At 42.0% G+C, this 15,619-nt stretch overlaps 1 protein-coding gene across 1 annotated transcript in view; it reads right to left on the minus strand.

Moving 5' to 3' along the window:
• Nucleotides 1–2,268: 2,268 nt before the first annotated feature.
• Nucleotides 2,269–15,619, minus strand: part of PRMT9 (protein arginine methyltransferase 9) — a 41,847-nt gene continuing 28,496 nt past the window's right edge. Inside the window, exons 11-12 of the mRNA XM_082269344.1 lie at nucleotides 6,858–6,986; nucleotides 2,269–2,593 (exon numbers count right to left, since the gene is read on the minus strand). Of these exons, the coding sequence (XP_082125470.1) occupies nucleotides 2,369–2,593; nucleotides 6,858–6,986 (354 nt within the window). The 3' untranslated portion in view covers nucleotides 2,269–2,368. The remainder of the gene's footprint in view (nucleotides 2,594–6,857; nucleotides 6,987–15,619) is intronic.

Consider the following 15,619-nt stretch of genomic DNA (forward strand, 5'->3'; position numbering starts at 1 on the left):
CTGGGCATGCTCAGAGAAGAAAAAACACACGGAAAGTTAACCATCACATGACATCACTTCTGCAGTCGGCTGTTGTTGGCCGACAAAATTCGTGTGCAGTCTTTAGCACTTTTCAACCGACAGGACAGCACCGGACAAAAGACGACCGATCGTTCGGCCGACATTCGGTACGTGTGTACGGGGCTTTAGGGATCGGTTCCACGGTCACCTCTATGACATTGAGCAATATCTTTATTCTAATGTAGGAAAACACGTCAGTCAATGTCACAGATTTTTCAGCTATACAGATACAAGGAACAGTGTGAGATGTGTTTTCTAGCTTCTCTACAGGAGAGATATACTGGATATTTAACCTGAAAACAAGAGTGCCAAAGGGATTACATTTTGAGTGGAATGTGACATATTTTTAGGAGTGTACTGTGTACCTCTCTCCTGTATTGGGATTCAGTGCATGCATCTCAGTGTATCCTCCCAGGGCTGTTTAATTTGTATTCTTTTTTTTCATGTTTTGATATTTGTGTTTTTGATACAGTAAGTGTGTTGCTTTATATACATTTATTTCATGTCCTTCATCGTATTGATTTTCTCTCTTGATTGGTTTTTAGGTAATTGATAAATTCTATTGAGGCAGAGTACCCAATAATAATAATATTTAGCTGTGGGGAATTTACCATTGTGGCCAACTGGATATGTTTATAAGGATGAGGAGCAGCATGAATGATTATGCACTGTTTAATGTGAAATGTGTTGGCAGTTCACACCTCTTACTCTATTACATTGTCCTTATGGCTACATTAGCATAAGGAAGAGGTTTTAGTGGAGTGCAGTCATCAGGTGGCCAGCTTGTAACTGAAGAATATGTAAGAATAGATGGATATCTGTGTCAGATAAGGGTGAACCAACCTGGAGCAGTATTTGTTTTATTAAAGCCTGGTATACATGGCAAGTTTTTTTTTTAGTTAAACCCAGCGGGCTGAATGGAAAGAAAAATGATCAGGCTGATCAGGTGCTAGTTTTCCCAACATACTCGTTCGACAGAAGCCGGTCGTGAAATTGGCTTCTGTCAACAAGGACCTTTACACACAGGCCGAATGTCCGCCAATATTTGTCCCCTGTGTATGGGGCTTTAAAATGCCTACCACTTCCTACTACATGTCTTTGCATACTTCTTAAGATGTCGTCCAAACAGTTTCTGGGATTAGCACACAGGTTCCTCAAATGCATCCCTTGTTTTCAAGTATTTTATGGATTTCCAAGCCTAGAATATACATGTGTGGTCTGCTTATTTGGAATGATTTCACTTTGACTGTTTGGTTAATAAAAATATAATATTGACTTACCCCTAAGTCTATCTAAACCCAAGAACAATAGTATAATTTACCAGTTCTTTATTGTGATGGATGCATTTGTTTTTTTTTTTCCCCCAGACTAAGAACACTTTAGCTATTCCAGCTCCTTGTAATTTTCTATTTACTGAACTCTCAAACAATGTTGTCAGCTTTTCAAGCTATCTGTGTTAACTGCAAAACCCCTCCTGCATATATAATGGAGAGGTATTCCTAGTCCAAACCAGGAGAGCATACCAGCACTGCTCCTACATCCATACAGTAGAGTGAATGGGCATTGTCAGCCTAGGACAGGGAGAGCATTACTGGCAGGATCACCATGTGAAATAAAAAAAAAACAAATCCTTCGAAAAGGAAAGTAACACATGCGTCACATCTATGGACAGTGGTAAGCTAAATTGGTTACATTTTTGTTTTGGGATTTAAAAATGCTTTAAGACTATCTTTATCACAATTTTACACGTGGCTCTTCCTGGAGAACATTTCTGTCTTCTCCTGCCAAGCAATGATGCTTGCTGTTGATGAACCAAACTAAAAAGGGAAGTTACTCTCCTGAATGGCCATGCATGGTTGCCAAGCCAGTACCTAAAGCTATACACAGCAGGCTTAGTATTGATCTCAACTGTCTGCACAGAATATAGAATTGAGCACATTCATCCTTGGCTTTAATAATAGTGTAAAAACTGAAATTTAGTAGCTCATATCATGTAATCAAAAATGAACATTCATACACTATATACAGTACAAATTTCTCATAACCACGACTTAATAACATGGCTGAACAGCATTTTTTCTAGGAAAACAAACCAGAAAATCTTTAACACAAAAAGACACAAACTGGTTCTAATTTATATTTTACTTTTTTTTTTCTTTTGCCGATCATTGTTTAAAATATACAATTAGAGTTTTTCTAAGAAAAACACATTTTTGCAGAACGGACTTGAAAAGTGAAATATATACATTCTACCATAAAATTCCCAGTAATAATACAAACACAGCTACATGGGGTCATATGCAAATTGTTATTGCTGAAGCCGTTTCAAAGTCATGCTGACGTTGCTGTTCTGGAAATGTACGCCAAGTAGGAGCTCCTCCCCTTGTCCCACATGGAGAGGGTTCTCCAGGACAAACGCAGCTTGTTTCCAATGTGATGACTCATGAGAGGTGTCCAAGCTAATGTCTTCATTAAGGTGGAGATGATACCAAAAGGGAATGGCTGTCACTTGTCCCGATTTACAGATTTTAACCTACAGGGAGACATATATCCAATTTACATGGTGTAAACTCATACGCAACGATTTCTTTAGTAGCTATAAAAGTATAGAACAAAAATTGAATATATTGAGGCTTACACTTATTAGCTGTTGTGGCTGCATTAAAGTGGTTGTAAAGGAGGAAGGTTTTTTTTTATCTTAACGCATTCCATTCATTAAGATAAAAAGCCTTCTGTGTGCAGCCCCCCCCAATACTTACCTGAGGTCTACCTAGATCCAGCGATGTTGCACGAGAGACTCAGCTGTCTGGGACTCCCCTCCTCATTGGCTGAGACAGCAGTACAGGGCCATTGGCTTCTACCAGGCCTGCGGCTCTGTGTCTGAATAGACAACAAAAGGGAGCTGCGGCTCGGCTCAGGTGCCCCCATAGCAAGCTTCTTGCTGTGGGGGCACTCACAGGAGGGAGGGGCAAGGAGTGCCAAAGAGGGACCTGAGAAGAGGAGGATCTGGGCCGCTCTGTGCAAATCCACTGCTCAGGAGGGAAGTATAACAGGTTTGTTATTTTTAACAGAAAAAAAAAATATGAGCCATAGTATCACTTTAAGAAGACGTATAGCCAAAGCTCTTTTGGTAATACTTCTCCTGTAAGTCACAGTAGTGCACTTAGTTCTGCTCTCCTGCGATCTGTTTTCAGCCAACAGAGGTCTAAAGCCCACTGTCGGCTGACGCAAGAGAGTCGGTTCAGGCTCTGAAAAGACCCCTGGGATCCACCCAGATGCCTGGGCCGGCAGCTGGCTCAGTGATGTGCTTGAAGATTGAGCTAGCCACTCCCACCCCCTCCAAAGCCCAGTGTTATAGTGAGTGCTGGAGGGGCAGAGCAGAGAGATGGTGACTGACAGTAATGGCTCTCTGCTTAATAGCAACCTGGAGGTGTTCCGTGTACAGTTGGTGTATGGAACACCTACAGAATTGCAATTTCCTGCTTGTGTGATCAATTCACAAATTTTTCCAGAAGTCTGCACTAGGATACACATCAAATTTTAGGCACCCTCTGCAACAAAATTTTTAGTTTCTCTATTGTTCATTGACAGACACCGCTCCATATTCTTCTTAACCATTGGGTTATGCTGCCCCCCTACAGGAGTAGGACACTAGACAGGAAAAAAACTTTACCACGCCTATGGGGCAGTCCCTGAAGGCACACACCTACTCACTCTGCTATAGCCTTCAGTTTGTTTCTGCCTAGGTTAGGAGTAGGACTTAGTTCCCGGCTGGGACTTCGGTCTTAGCTTGTTTTTGGACTGGGTTTCTGACTGGATATCCTAGATCCTTAAGCGTGTGCAGGTTATAGCCCCCCGCTAGGCCTCGCCATGACAAAGCCCCAATGGACGGGGGGCTGGCCTGCAAGTGAAACACCTCGCCAAGACGCACGCGACCTGGTTCGGCCTGAGTCACATCGTGCCCCTTGGCCATCAGCACCCCCACCTGGAGTGGAGAGGTAATCTGTCCGGAGTGGCATCCACCCGATTGTCGTTGGTATGGAAAGTAGTGTCCCCCCCCATAGCTCTTGCGGTCTCGGGGTGGACGTGGGCCCTTCCTTGGGATGGTCAGACCCCCGGGTTTCCTTCCATTTCCCCCAGCCCCTCTAACAGTCTCGGGGGTCTTTTAGCCCCAACCTACCCCCCCCCCCCGCGATTAGGTGGGAGCTGGCTTTGCCACTTGCTCCAGTAAGGGGGGTGGATGCGGTTGTTGCTGACTGGGCTGTCCGGATCACACATCACGCCCATGGAATGGCAACAAACTACGGTACATTAAATTATCCCTAATAACTTTAAAATGACAACCTGAAAAGCCTTTGGAAGTCACTTAAGAAATTATACTAGAATTACTGCTCTCACTGTGACATCCACAGCGATACTGTTACAATCACCATTTACACATTGTCCCTATAATTTTTTATTGATCAGCTTTATTGCTTTTACAAGGGATGAACAAGATTCCTTGTGATAGCATGGGCTATGACAGGTCCTCTCTATGGAGAGATCTGGGGTCTATTAGATCCCAGATCTCTTCTTTGCCATCTAAAGCAGCCGATCCAACCAGGTCGGTTTGGTGGACTTCTTTACTAGCCGGTAAAGAAGAGACCGAAACTGGAAGTGACAAAATCCTCTTGGCTTCCAGTTTCTTACTTCATAGAGATGTTTAGGGAACGCAAGTTTCCCCTTCGTCTCTATGACTAGCCTGTGCAATGGCAGGTATTGGCTCCGGACTCCCCAATGGCATGGCAGAGCCCAGAAACAGCGGTGGGGGGTACCCTTTCGGCCACTTGTAAAAAGGATTGAGCGACTGGCTAGCTGCTCCAATCACTTTTAGTAAAAAGTCCATCGCCAGGTCTAAAGCATGGTTTCTGGATGATGATTGTAGCTGCACATCACCACCACTTCCCGAGGACGAAAATATGAGTACATCGGTAAGGAAGTGGTTAAAGACTGTCAAAGAAATGTTTTCTTAAAAAATGTTTTTTTTTTTTTAAAAGTCAAATCTTTATTTTACTACAAATGTTATATTAAAGGCTAAGTTCACCTTTTAGTAAAAAACAGGGCAGGCGGTTATTGAGCTGCAAAAAGAGTCAATGAACTTCAAGGGTGCTGATCAGTGAACGTGTAGTTAATTTATTCATAGATCTCTGTAAATGAATGATGCAGCTGTGTGGGTGGAGACCCAAAGAGCCGCGCGGTTTTTAAAATCTGACAGCGGCTGCAGGGAAAAGAAGCTCCACATGCTGTCACAGGGAATAGGGAACCTGGACATGTTACATTTTACACCCTAACTACAGATGGCCGCACGCAAATATCCAGCCTTTCGGCGCCTGGGCCTTAGCGCCGAGAGGCCACATATTTGTGCGAATTTCGATAGCCCTGTGCCAAAAGCATATCCCCGAGACCATGAGCAGCGTCTAACCGAAAGCTCCCGATCGCTGCATGCAAGCGGGAGTTTTCGGATTAGGTGACAGCCAATCACGGCGGTCACGTGATCTTAAGCCACGCCCCATCCTCCCAGCATCTTAAAGAGTCAGAAAGTGCGGTATGAAGAGGTTAAAAGGTCACAGTCGATCCTTTAAATCAGAAATTTGCGTTACCAGGGAATGCCTTGCTTTCTGATCACCGAAAGCCATAAGAGCATGGTGCTCACCTCATCATAGAAAGCTTTTGTAGCACCCTTCTAGGTAGGTGCTAGTGAGAAAGTATAGTTTGTGCTCTGTCTGCTTACCAGAAGAGCTGCAGGTAAATCTATATTGTTCTCTGCCTACCAGAGAGCAGGATCTGTTAGTGAGGTCTGCTCATTGTGTTCAGAGTGCAACTCATTCGGTCTAGAGAGTGTTTCATACTGGTCCAATAGGGAGGCATGTTGGACAGTGGGAAGAAACCTGATGAATGGGTGCATGGGCTTTTGATACAGTCCTGTTGATTGGCAGAGGGAAAGTTGCCTCGGTGCATGTTGGGATACTGTATAAAAGCCAGGAGCACATGTGCTTGAGGTCTTTCGTTGGGGAGCGGAGTCCCGGAGGGGGCGGCTGCCTTCTCCTCTGTGGAGGTGCCATGCGGCCTCAGGGGGGTCGTTCTGAGGGCCGGAAGAGTAGCGTTGAGGAGCTGAACCCAGAGGTCCAGGGAGGCTGACAGAAGGGAGACACTGGAGGATCGGTCTCTGCAGTACAGAAACTCGTGTCAAGGGGCCTGACCTGAGGGGATAGTCAGTGGACGGGTGTCAGCAGGAAAGAGGATTCTAGTGAGAGTGCCCTGAAGATAGCTTATCGTTCCATCAAGTCGTCTTGTTAGAAAGCAAAGAGAACAAGAGACTTAACCCCATCCACCCTAGTGGCAGTGTGGATTAACAGCCTGGCTGTTTCATATCTTTTCTAGCAGAGTTTTGAAGATAGAAGTCCTCAAACAATGTGAATAGTTCAATTGGAGTATCCCACTATTTTCTTCTCCTATCCCAAAATTATCAATAAACAAAACAAACCACACCCCTAGACTGTTCATTTATGCGACGAGCCATTGGGAACATGGAGAGATTCAGAGACTTGTTAAAGTAAATATGTGGTGGTAACCAGGGGAGCCTGTAAAGACAATATCCAGTAGTTCCTGTGGGGGCAGCGCTACACTTTTATATATGTTGAGGAAGAAAAGCTTCACCTAATTCATGGATTTTAGTCAAGCTGGATACACCCAGTAATTTAGTAAAGATTCCTAAAAATCCATTAAAGAATGGCAGCAACCTTTAGATAATACAACACCTTTAGTTCATTAACGAAGCTGAAGTTGTTTGAACACGGGTCCATAAGATCCAGCCTGAGCAGTTCTAGTGGATCACTTAGAGAAGCACAAGGCAAAGTGGATAAATTTAAGAACACCTGGACAGGCACCTGCAAAAGACAACACATCTGAAACACAGACTGAAATGGTATACGGACATACAATTGTGCTAGTGTGCACATACAGCACCACATCTATCTTAACAATGAAATCTAGGCAAATGACAAAGCAGAAATACAGTTGTGCTCAAAAGTTTGCATACCCTGAATAATGGCATTGATATCAAAAATATGACTGATTGTGCCAAAAAACAAAACAAAAAAAAAACTGTCTTTTATTTAAGGATAGATGTTAGGCTCCTTTGACATCATAGCCAAAATCATCCAAATGGCCCTGATCAAAAGTTTACATACACCCTGGAATATCTGACCTTGATACAAACACACAAGGTGACACACGTTAAGCACGGCAATTAAAGATTAATTTCCCACATTTGTTGCTTTTTAAACTGCAATAAGTGTCTGTGTGTAAATAGTCAATGAGCTTGTTAGCTCTCACATGGATGCACTGAACAGGCTAGATACTGAGCCATGGGGAGCAGAAAAGAACGGTCAAAAGAACTGCGTAACAAGGTGCTAGAACTTTATAAAGATGGAAAATGATATAGAAAAGATATGTAAAGCCTTTAATATGTAAGTCACTACTGTTCAATCCCTTATAGAAGTGGAAAATTCCCAGGATCCTTTGCTACCAAGCCAGGGTCAGGTAGTCCAAGAAAGATTGCAAACACAACTACCGGGAGAATTGTTTGGGATACAAAGAAATGTCCACAGGTAACCTCAGGAGAAACTCAGGTTGCTCTGGAAAAAAAAAACAGTGCGACAGTGTGGTTGTTTCAAGGAGCACAATACGACGATACAGTGGATATAAAAAGCCTACACACTCCTGTTAAAATGTCAGCTTTCCGAGATGTAAAAAAAAAAAAAAAAAAAGGACAGACAAAGATAAACCATTTCAGAACTTTTTCCACATTTAATGTGATCTATAAACTGTACCACTCAGTTGAACAACAAACTGAAGTCTTTTAGGTGGAGGGAAGTAAAAATAAAGTACTAAAATAATATGACTGTATAAGTGTGCCTACTCTTAAACTAATACTTTGTTGAAGCACCTTTTGATTTTATTACAGCACTCAGTTCTTTTGGGTATGAGTCTATCAGCATGGCACAGCTTGACTCGGCAAAGCATGATGCTGCCACCATTATGCTTCACTGTGGGTATGGTGTTCTTTTGGTGATGTGCAGTGTTTTTTGTGAGAGACATTTCTTCTGGAATTATGGCCAAAAAGTTCAACCTTGGTTTCATCAGACCAGAACACATTTTCCCACATGCTTCTTCAGATGTGTTTTTGCAAAATTTAGCTGGGCTTGTATTTTTTTTTCTTCATAAGAAAAGGCTTTTGTCTTACCACTCTACCCCACAGCCCAGACGTATGAAGAATACGGGAGACATGTACCACACAGCCAGTACTTGCCAGATGTTCCTGCAGCTCCTTTAATGGTGCTGTAAGCCTCTTGGCAGCCTCCCTGACCAGTTTTCTCCTCGTCTTTTCATGAATTTTGGAGGGATGTCCAGTTCTTGGTAATGTCACTGATGTGCTATATTTTCTCCACTTGATGATGACTGTCTGCACTGTGTTCCATGGTATATCTAATGCCTTGGAAATTCTTTTGTACTCTTCTCCTGACTGATACCTTTTAACAAAAGGATCCCTCTGATGCTTTGGAAGGTCTCTGCGGACCATGGTTCTTGCTGTAGGATGAGACTAAGAAAATGTCAAGACCTACTAGAACAGCTGAACTGAGTTCCGGGCAGAATTTTATTTTTTTTTTTTACCTAAAAATACCCCTGGGACAGTCAGGGCTAGTGCATTTAAGCAACGATAGCCTCTGAACTGTCCCCTGTTTCACTTACCTGTAAGAAGAAATACTTACCTTGAAAATGTCTTGTCCAGTGCTGCCATCTCAAGTGTGGGCAGCTGAAGCCAGTGCGTCCCTCTTCGTGTCCTCTTCGGTGACGTCGGAGTCCCAGAATGCTCTGCTCGTCACTTCTGGGGCAGGCGCGTCATCCCTGAACAGCTTCTGGCATGCCCAGAAACTGCTCAGCAGGGAATAACGCACCTGCACTGGAAGGGACGAGCGACTCCGGTGCAGACGCATCGACTCCTGGGATTGATGAAGCTCATCTCCCAGGAGTCAATGCAAGGAGGAAGTGACGTCGTGCGCCGTGTCCACAGAAGGAGGAAGAGGAAGGAAGGTAAGTATATTTTCGATAAGAACAAGGTAAGTGGGAAAAAAAAAAAAAGTTAAATATCCAATTTTTAGGGTGGAACTCCGCTTTAAATGATGGCATGTGTGTACTGACACCACCTATTTACCATGAGTTTGAATGTGATTGCTTAATTCTGAACACAGCTACATCCCTCCCCAGTTATAGGAGGGTGTGCACACTTATGCAACCACATTATTTTAATTATTTATTTTTTACTGGAAAAAGTTCTGAAATGATTTATCTTTGTCTCATTTTTTTACATAACAGAAACCTGACATTTTAACAGGGGTGTGTAGACTTTTTATAGCCACTGTACATGAACAAAAATTAGCTGCTAGGGCGAGTTGCCAGAAAGAAGTCTTTAATGTGCCAATACCACAAAAAAAAAAGCCTGGTTACAATATGCCTGACAACACCTTGACACACCACACAGCTTCTGGCACACTAATCTTGAGTGGCAAGACCAAAATAGAGCTTTATGGTCACAACCATAAGCGCTATGTTTGGAGAGAGGTCAACAAGGCCTATATCAACAAGAATACCATCCCCACTGTGAAGCATGGTGGTGGTTGGGGGGGGGGGGGGTGAGCTCTAAAGGCATGGGAAATCTTGTGAAAACAAATGGCAAGATGATTGCAGCATGTTATCAGAAAATACTGGCAGACAAATTGCATTTTTCTGCACGAAAGCTACACATGGGATGGCTCTTGAACTTTCCAGCATAACCCTAACCGAAGGCCAAGTTGACCCTCCAGTGGTTTCAGCCACTCTGGGGAGATCTCAATCGTGTGGTTGATGCAAGGCGACCAAAGACTTTTCATGACCTGGAGGTATTTTGCCAGGATGAAAGGGCAGCTATACGGTGCCTTGAAAAAGTATTCATACCCCTAGAAAATTTTCCACATTTTGACATGTTACAACCAAAAACGTAAATGTATTTTATTTTGATTTTATGTGATAGACTAACACAAAGTGGCACATAATTGTGAAGTGAAAGTAAAATGATAAAGTTTTCAAAATGTTTTATAAATATCTGAAAAGTGTGGTATGCATTTGTATTCAGCCCCCTTTACGCTGATACCTCCAACTAAAATCTAGTGGAACCATTTGCCTTCAGAAGTGATGTAATTAGTAAATAAATAGAGTTCACCTGTGTGTAATTTAATCTCAGTATAAATACAGCTGTTCTGTGAAGCCCTCAGAGGTTTGTTAGAGAACCTTAGTGAACAAACAGTGCCACGAAGGCCAAGAAACACACCAGACAGGTCAGGGATAAAAATGTGGAGAAGTTTAAAGCAGGGTTAGGTTATAAAAAAAATATCCTAAGCTTTGAACATCTCACGGAGCACTGTTCAATCCAACATCCGAAAATGGAAAGAGTATGGCACAACTGCAAACCTACTAAGACATGGTCGTCCACCTAAACTGACAGGACAAGGAGAGCATTAATTAGAGAAGTAGCCAAGAGGCCCCTGGTAACTCTGGAGGAGCTGCTGAGATCCACAGCTCGGGTGGGAGAATCTATCCACAGGACAACTATTAGTCCTGCACTCCACAAATCTGGCCTTTATGGAAGAGTGGCAAGAAGAAAGCCATTTATGAAAGAAAGCCAAAAGAAGCAAAACGTTATGTGTGGTGGAAAACTAACACTGCACATCACCCTGAAAACACCACCCCCCACCGTGAAACATGGTGGTGGCAGCATCATGTTGTGGGGATGCTTTTCTTCAGCAGGGACAGGGAAGCTGGTCAGAGTTGATGGGAAGATGGATGGAGCCAAATACAGGGAAATCTTAGAAGAAAACCTGTTAGAGTCTTCAAAAGACTCAAGACTGGGACGGAAGTTCAGGCTTCCAGCGGGACAACACCCTAAACATCCAGCCAAAGCTACAATGGAATAGTTTAGATCAAAGCATGGCCCAGTGTTAGAATGGCACAGTCCAGACCTAAATCCAATTGAGAATCTGTGACAAGACTTGAAAATTGCTGTTCACAAACACTCTACATCAAATCTGACAGAGCTTGAGCTATTTTCCAAGAAGAATGGGCAAAAATGTCACTCTCTAGATGTGCAAAGTTGGTAGAGACATCCCCAAAAAGACTTTCAGCTGTAAGTGCAGCGAAAGGTGGTTCAACAAAGTATTGATTTAGGGGTGCAGAATACGAATGCATGCCACTCTTTTCAGATATTAATGAAAAAAAAAATTGAAAACCATTTATCATTTTACTTCCACTTCACAATTATGTGCCACTTTGGGTTGGTCTATCACATAAAATCCCATTCCCATATTAAAAAGTGGAAAATGTCAAGGGGTATAAATACTTTTTCAAAGCACTGTACCACCAAGGATTCAGGGCCTCATAGGCACTATTATAAAAGACTGCACCCTGACATTGATGCTAAAAGGTGGCAATACACAGTATTAAGAATCTCAACACAGATTCTGTAACATACATTTTCAGACCTCGGTTACACTAGCTGTTCGAGGAAGTAAAACCACTTTGTTGAGCCACGGTTTTACCAACCCAACGTCTCAACGGTAAAATGCTCTCAGAAGAGCTATCCGAATGTAGTTCGCTCTTCAAAGAGCAACTCTATTGTAAACTATCTCTTAATTCCTAGATTGATTAAATGGTGTGTTAATATCTGCCTAGAGTTCAGCTTTAAGTGTACCTATATATATATATATATATATATATATATATATATATATATATATATATATACATACATATACAAAATGATGCAAGTTTTCTTATCTAATCATACAGGTCAGGCAACAGGCTGAATATTCATAGATCTTGGGTTATAGGCTAGTACCTTCAGGTGACTGGACACTGGTGAGCTTTGAGGGGGGGGGGGGGCATGTCCTTCCTATAACCTTACTCGTCTTTTAGTCCTCAGTTTTCTTCTACGCTACTGTCCTAAGGTTATGGACCGCTTCTCTCTTATTGAGAAATCACTCTTAGCTTAATTAATTATTTTATTTCAGATTCTTAAATCAATTCCTCCCTGTCTTCTAATACAACAGAAGCAGTGCATCCAGATTGTTGCAACATGAGCATTTTGCATTTAACTTGCTTACAAGACACAGCCAACCCTGAATGATTCTCATTTTCATCCTGCAAGCCAATTCTCTTTGGTTCCAGTATCCTCAGAAGGGCCATAAATATGAGCTTAAAGATATAAAAGCGTGTGCTCACTGGGTTGACCAGCAATACCAGTTCTGTAGCTTTGAGGCCACAGAGTGAAGATTAAAAAGCACAGAATCATGAGACAAGGAATTTCAGTACTGCAAAGAACAGCTAAAAGCACATTGACATTTTTTCTGTCACGAAAAATAAAGAACTCAGTTACAGTATCTTATAAAAGTGAGTACACCCCTCACATTTAAAATATTTTATTATGGTTCTCCTGTAAACAGGAGAACCTTAAAATCACAATGCTGGCTGTAATATTAGGAGCCGAGGTTCCTGTTATACAATCGATAGTGGCTAAAACAGCCCTAACAGTTTGGGCAGAAATTGTAGGAAAACTACTAGAACACGGGAAGATGTGCGAATTCCCCACTCCACTGGCAGTTCTTTCGTGCTTTATCCCTAACCTTGATATAAACCTATGGTTAAGAAGTGGTGTTGATAGTTTGAAAGATTTGTATAGCGACACAGGTATCTATTCATTTGAGAGTTTGACAAATCGGTATAAAATACCATCATCAGCATTAATGAGCTATTATCAAATACGTTCGTTTTTACAGAAGAATAATCTCACTTTATATCTTAAATTACCAACTACTATGTATAAATTGTATCAAGAACCAATGACTACCTCTAATGGTATTTCAATTATCTACGATATACTGAATAAACATAATATTTACTCTAAATCCACTACTGTTTTGAAATGGGAGAGAATATTGGGGAAAGTTTTTCCCGAAATAAGCTGGTTGAAAGCCTTTGATATTACATACATTTCATCCAAATGTATCAACCATTGGGAGTTATACCAAAAAATCTTGAATTTTTGGTATTTAACTCCTATGAAATTGTCGAGATTCTATTCCTCAACATCAGCATTATGTTGGAGAGAATGCGGTGAGCAAGGATCGTTATTTCATATAATTTGGGACTGCAGATCGATTAGAGCATTTTGGTACAGAATATTCTCCCTGGTATCAGAACTGGTGGGAAAAAATATAGTCCCAAACTCCGAAATGGCGATCCTTCACTTAAATATATACGAGATTCCCCTGGAGTTCCGAGTAGTAGTTATGCATCTCTTATTAGCGGCAAAGCTTTTAATCACTAGAAGATGGAACTCTCAGGAGGTACCAACTCCATCCGACGCGGTTGAATTATTAAATCAACAATGTCAGATGGAAAAAATTGTGGCTACCTTAAGTGCAACAAAGAAAATGTTTGAAGTTAGTTGGAAATCATGGTTAAATAATAGAAGATGCATAGTAACATTGGAATAGGATTAAAGCAGCTGGGATAATATAAATATCGTTAGGCAGTTTTAGACTTGCTTTACCTCCCTCCATAAAAATTAATGTTAATTGAGAGAGATTTTAAATAACGGTATTCTAAATATGGTAACCCCCTTAGTGGGAGTCAAAACTATACTGGAAAGAAGGGGAGGAGTGGTTGTTTCCCTTTTTTTTTTTCCTCTCCCTCTGGTAGTATAATGTTATAACTGACAAATTTACTGCAACAATGTTGTTTTTGTTTTTTCTATTGGATTTTGTATTATTTTTTTGTGGTTTGTATATTATTTTGGTATGTGAAAAATTAAAATAAAGAGATATTGAAATTAAAAAAATATTTTATTATATCTTTTCATGTGACAACACTGAAGAAATGACACTTTGCTGCAATGTAAAGTAGTGAGTGTACAGCTTGTATAACAGTGTAAATCTGCTGTCCCCTCAAAATAACTCAACACACAGCCAATAATGTCTAAACCGCTGGCAACAAAAGTGAGTACACCCCAAGTGGAAATGTCCAAATTGGGCCCAAAGCGTCAATATTTTGTGTGGCCATCATTTTCCAGCACTGCCTTAACCCTCTTGGGCATGGAGTTCAACAGAGCTTCACAGATTGCCACTGGAGTTCTCTTCCACTCTGTGACATCACGGAGCTGGTGGATTTTAGATCCCTTGCGCTCCTCCATCTTCCGTTTGAAGATGCCCCACAGATGCTCCATAGGGTTTAGGGGTGGAGAAATGCTTGGCAGTTCATCACCTTTACCCTCAGCTTCTTTAGCAAGGCAGTGGTCATCTTTGAAGTGTGTTTGGGATTGTTCTCATGCTGAAATACTGCCCTGCGGCCCAGTTTCCGAAGAGAGGGGATCCATGCTCTGCTTCAATATGTCACAGTAAATGTTGGCATTCATGGTTCCCTCATTAAACTGTAGCTCCCCAGTGCTGGACCATTCCACTCCCACCACCATGCTTGACTGTAGACAAGACACACTTGTCTTTGTACACCTCACCTGTATGCCACCACCCAGACATGACACCATCTGAACCATAAAAGTTTATCTTCGTCTCATCAGACCACAGGACATGGTTCCAGTAATCAGTGTCCTTAGTCTGCTTGTCTTCAGCAAACTGTTTGTGGGCTTTCTTGTGCCTCATCTTTAGAAGAGGCTTCCTTCTGGAATGACAGCCATGCAGACTAATTTGATGCAGTGTACGGCATATTGTCTGAGCACTGACAAGCTGACCCCCCCACCCCTATAACCTCTGTAGCAATGCTGGCAGCACTCATACGTCTTTTTCCCAAAGACAACCTCTGGGATATGATGCTGAGCACATGCACTCAACTTCTTTGGTCGACCATGGCAAGGCCTTGTCTGAGTTGAACCTGTCCTGTATAACCACCGTATGGTCTTGGCCACCGTCCTGCAGCTCAGTTTCAGGGTCTTGGCAATCTTCTTATAGCCTAGGCCAACTTTATGTAGAGCAAAATTTCTTTTTTTTCAGATCCTCAGAGAGTTCTTGGCTGTGAGGTGCCATGTTGGAATTCCAGTGACCAGTATGGGAGAATGAGAGCGATAACACCAAATTCAACACACCTGCTCCCCATTCACACCTGAGACCTTGTAACACTAACGAGTCACATGCCACGGGGGAGGGGAAATGGCCAATTGAGCCCAATTTGGACATTTTCACTTAGGGGTATATTCACTTTTGTTGCCAGCAGTTTAGACATTAATGGCTGTGTGTTGAGTTATTTTGAGGGGACAGCAAATTTACACTGTTATACAAGCTGTACACTCACTACTTTACATTGTAGCACAGTGTCATTTCTTCAGTGTTGTCACATGAAAAGATATAATAAAATATTTACAAAAATGTGAGGGGTGTACTCACTTTTGTGAGATACTGTAACCACTTGCCTACTGGAC

The sequence above is a fragment of the Pelophylax lessonae genome (genome assembly GCF_965119305.1).
Source record: "Pelophylax lessonae genome assembly, chromosome: 1".
Classification (NCBI taxonomy): Eukaryota; Metazoa; Chordata; class Amphibia; order Anura; family Ranidae; genus Pelophylax; species Pelophylax lessonae.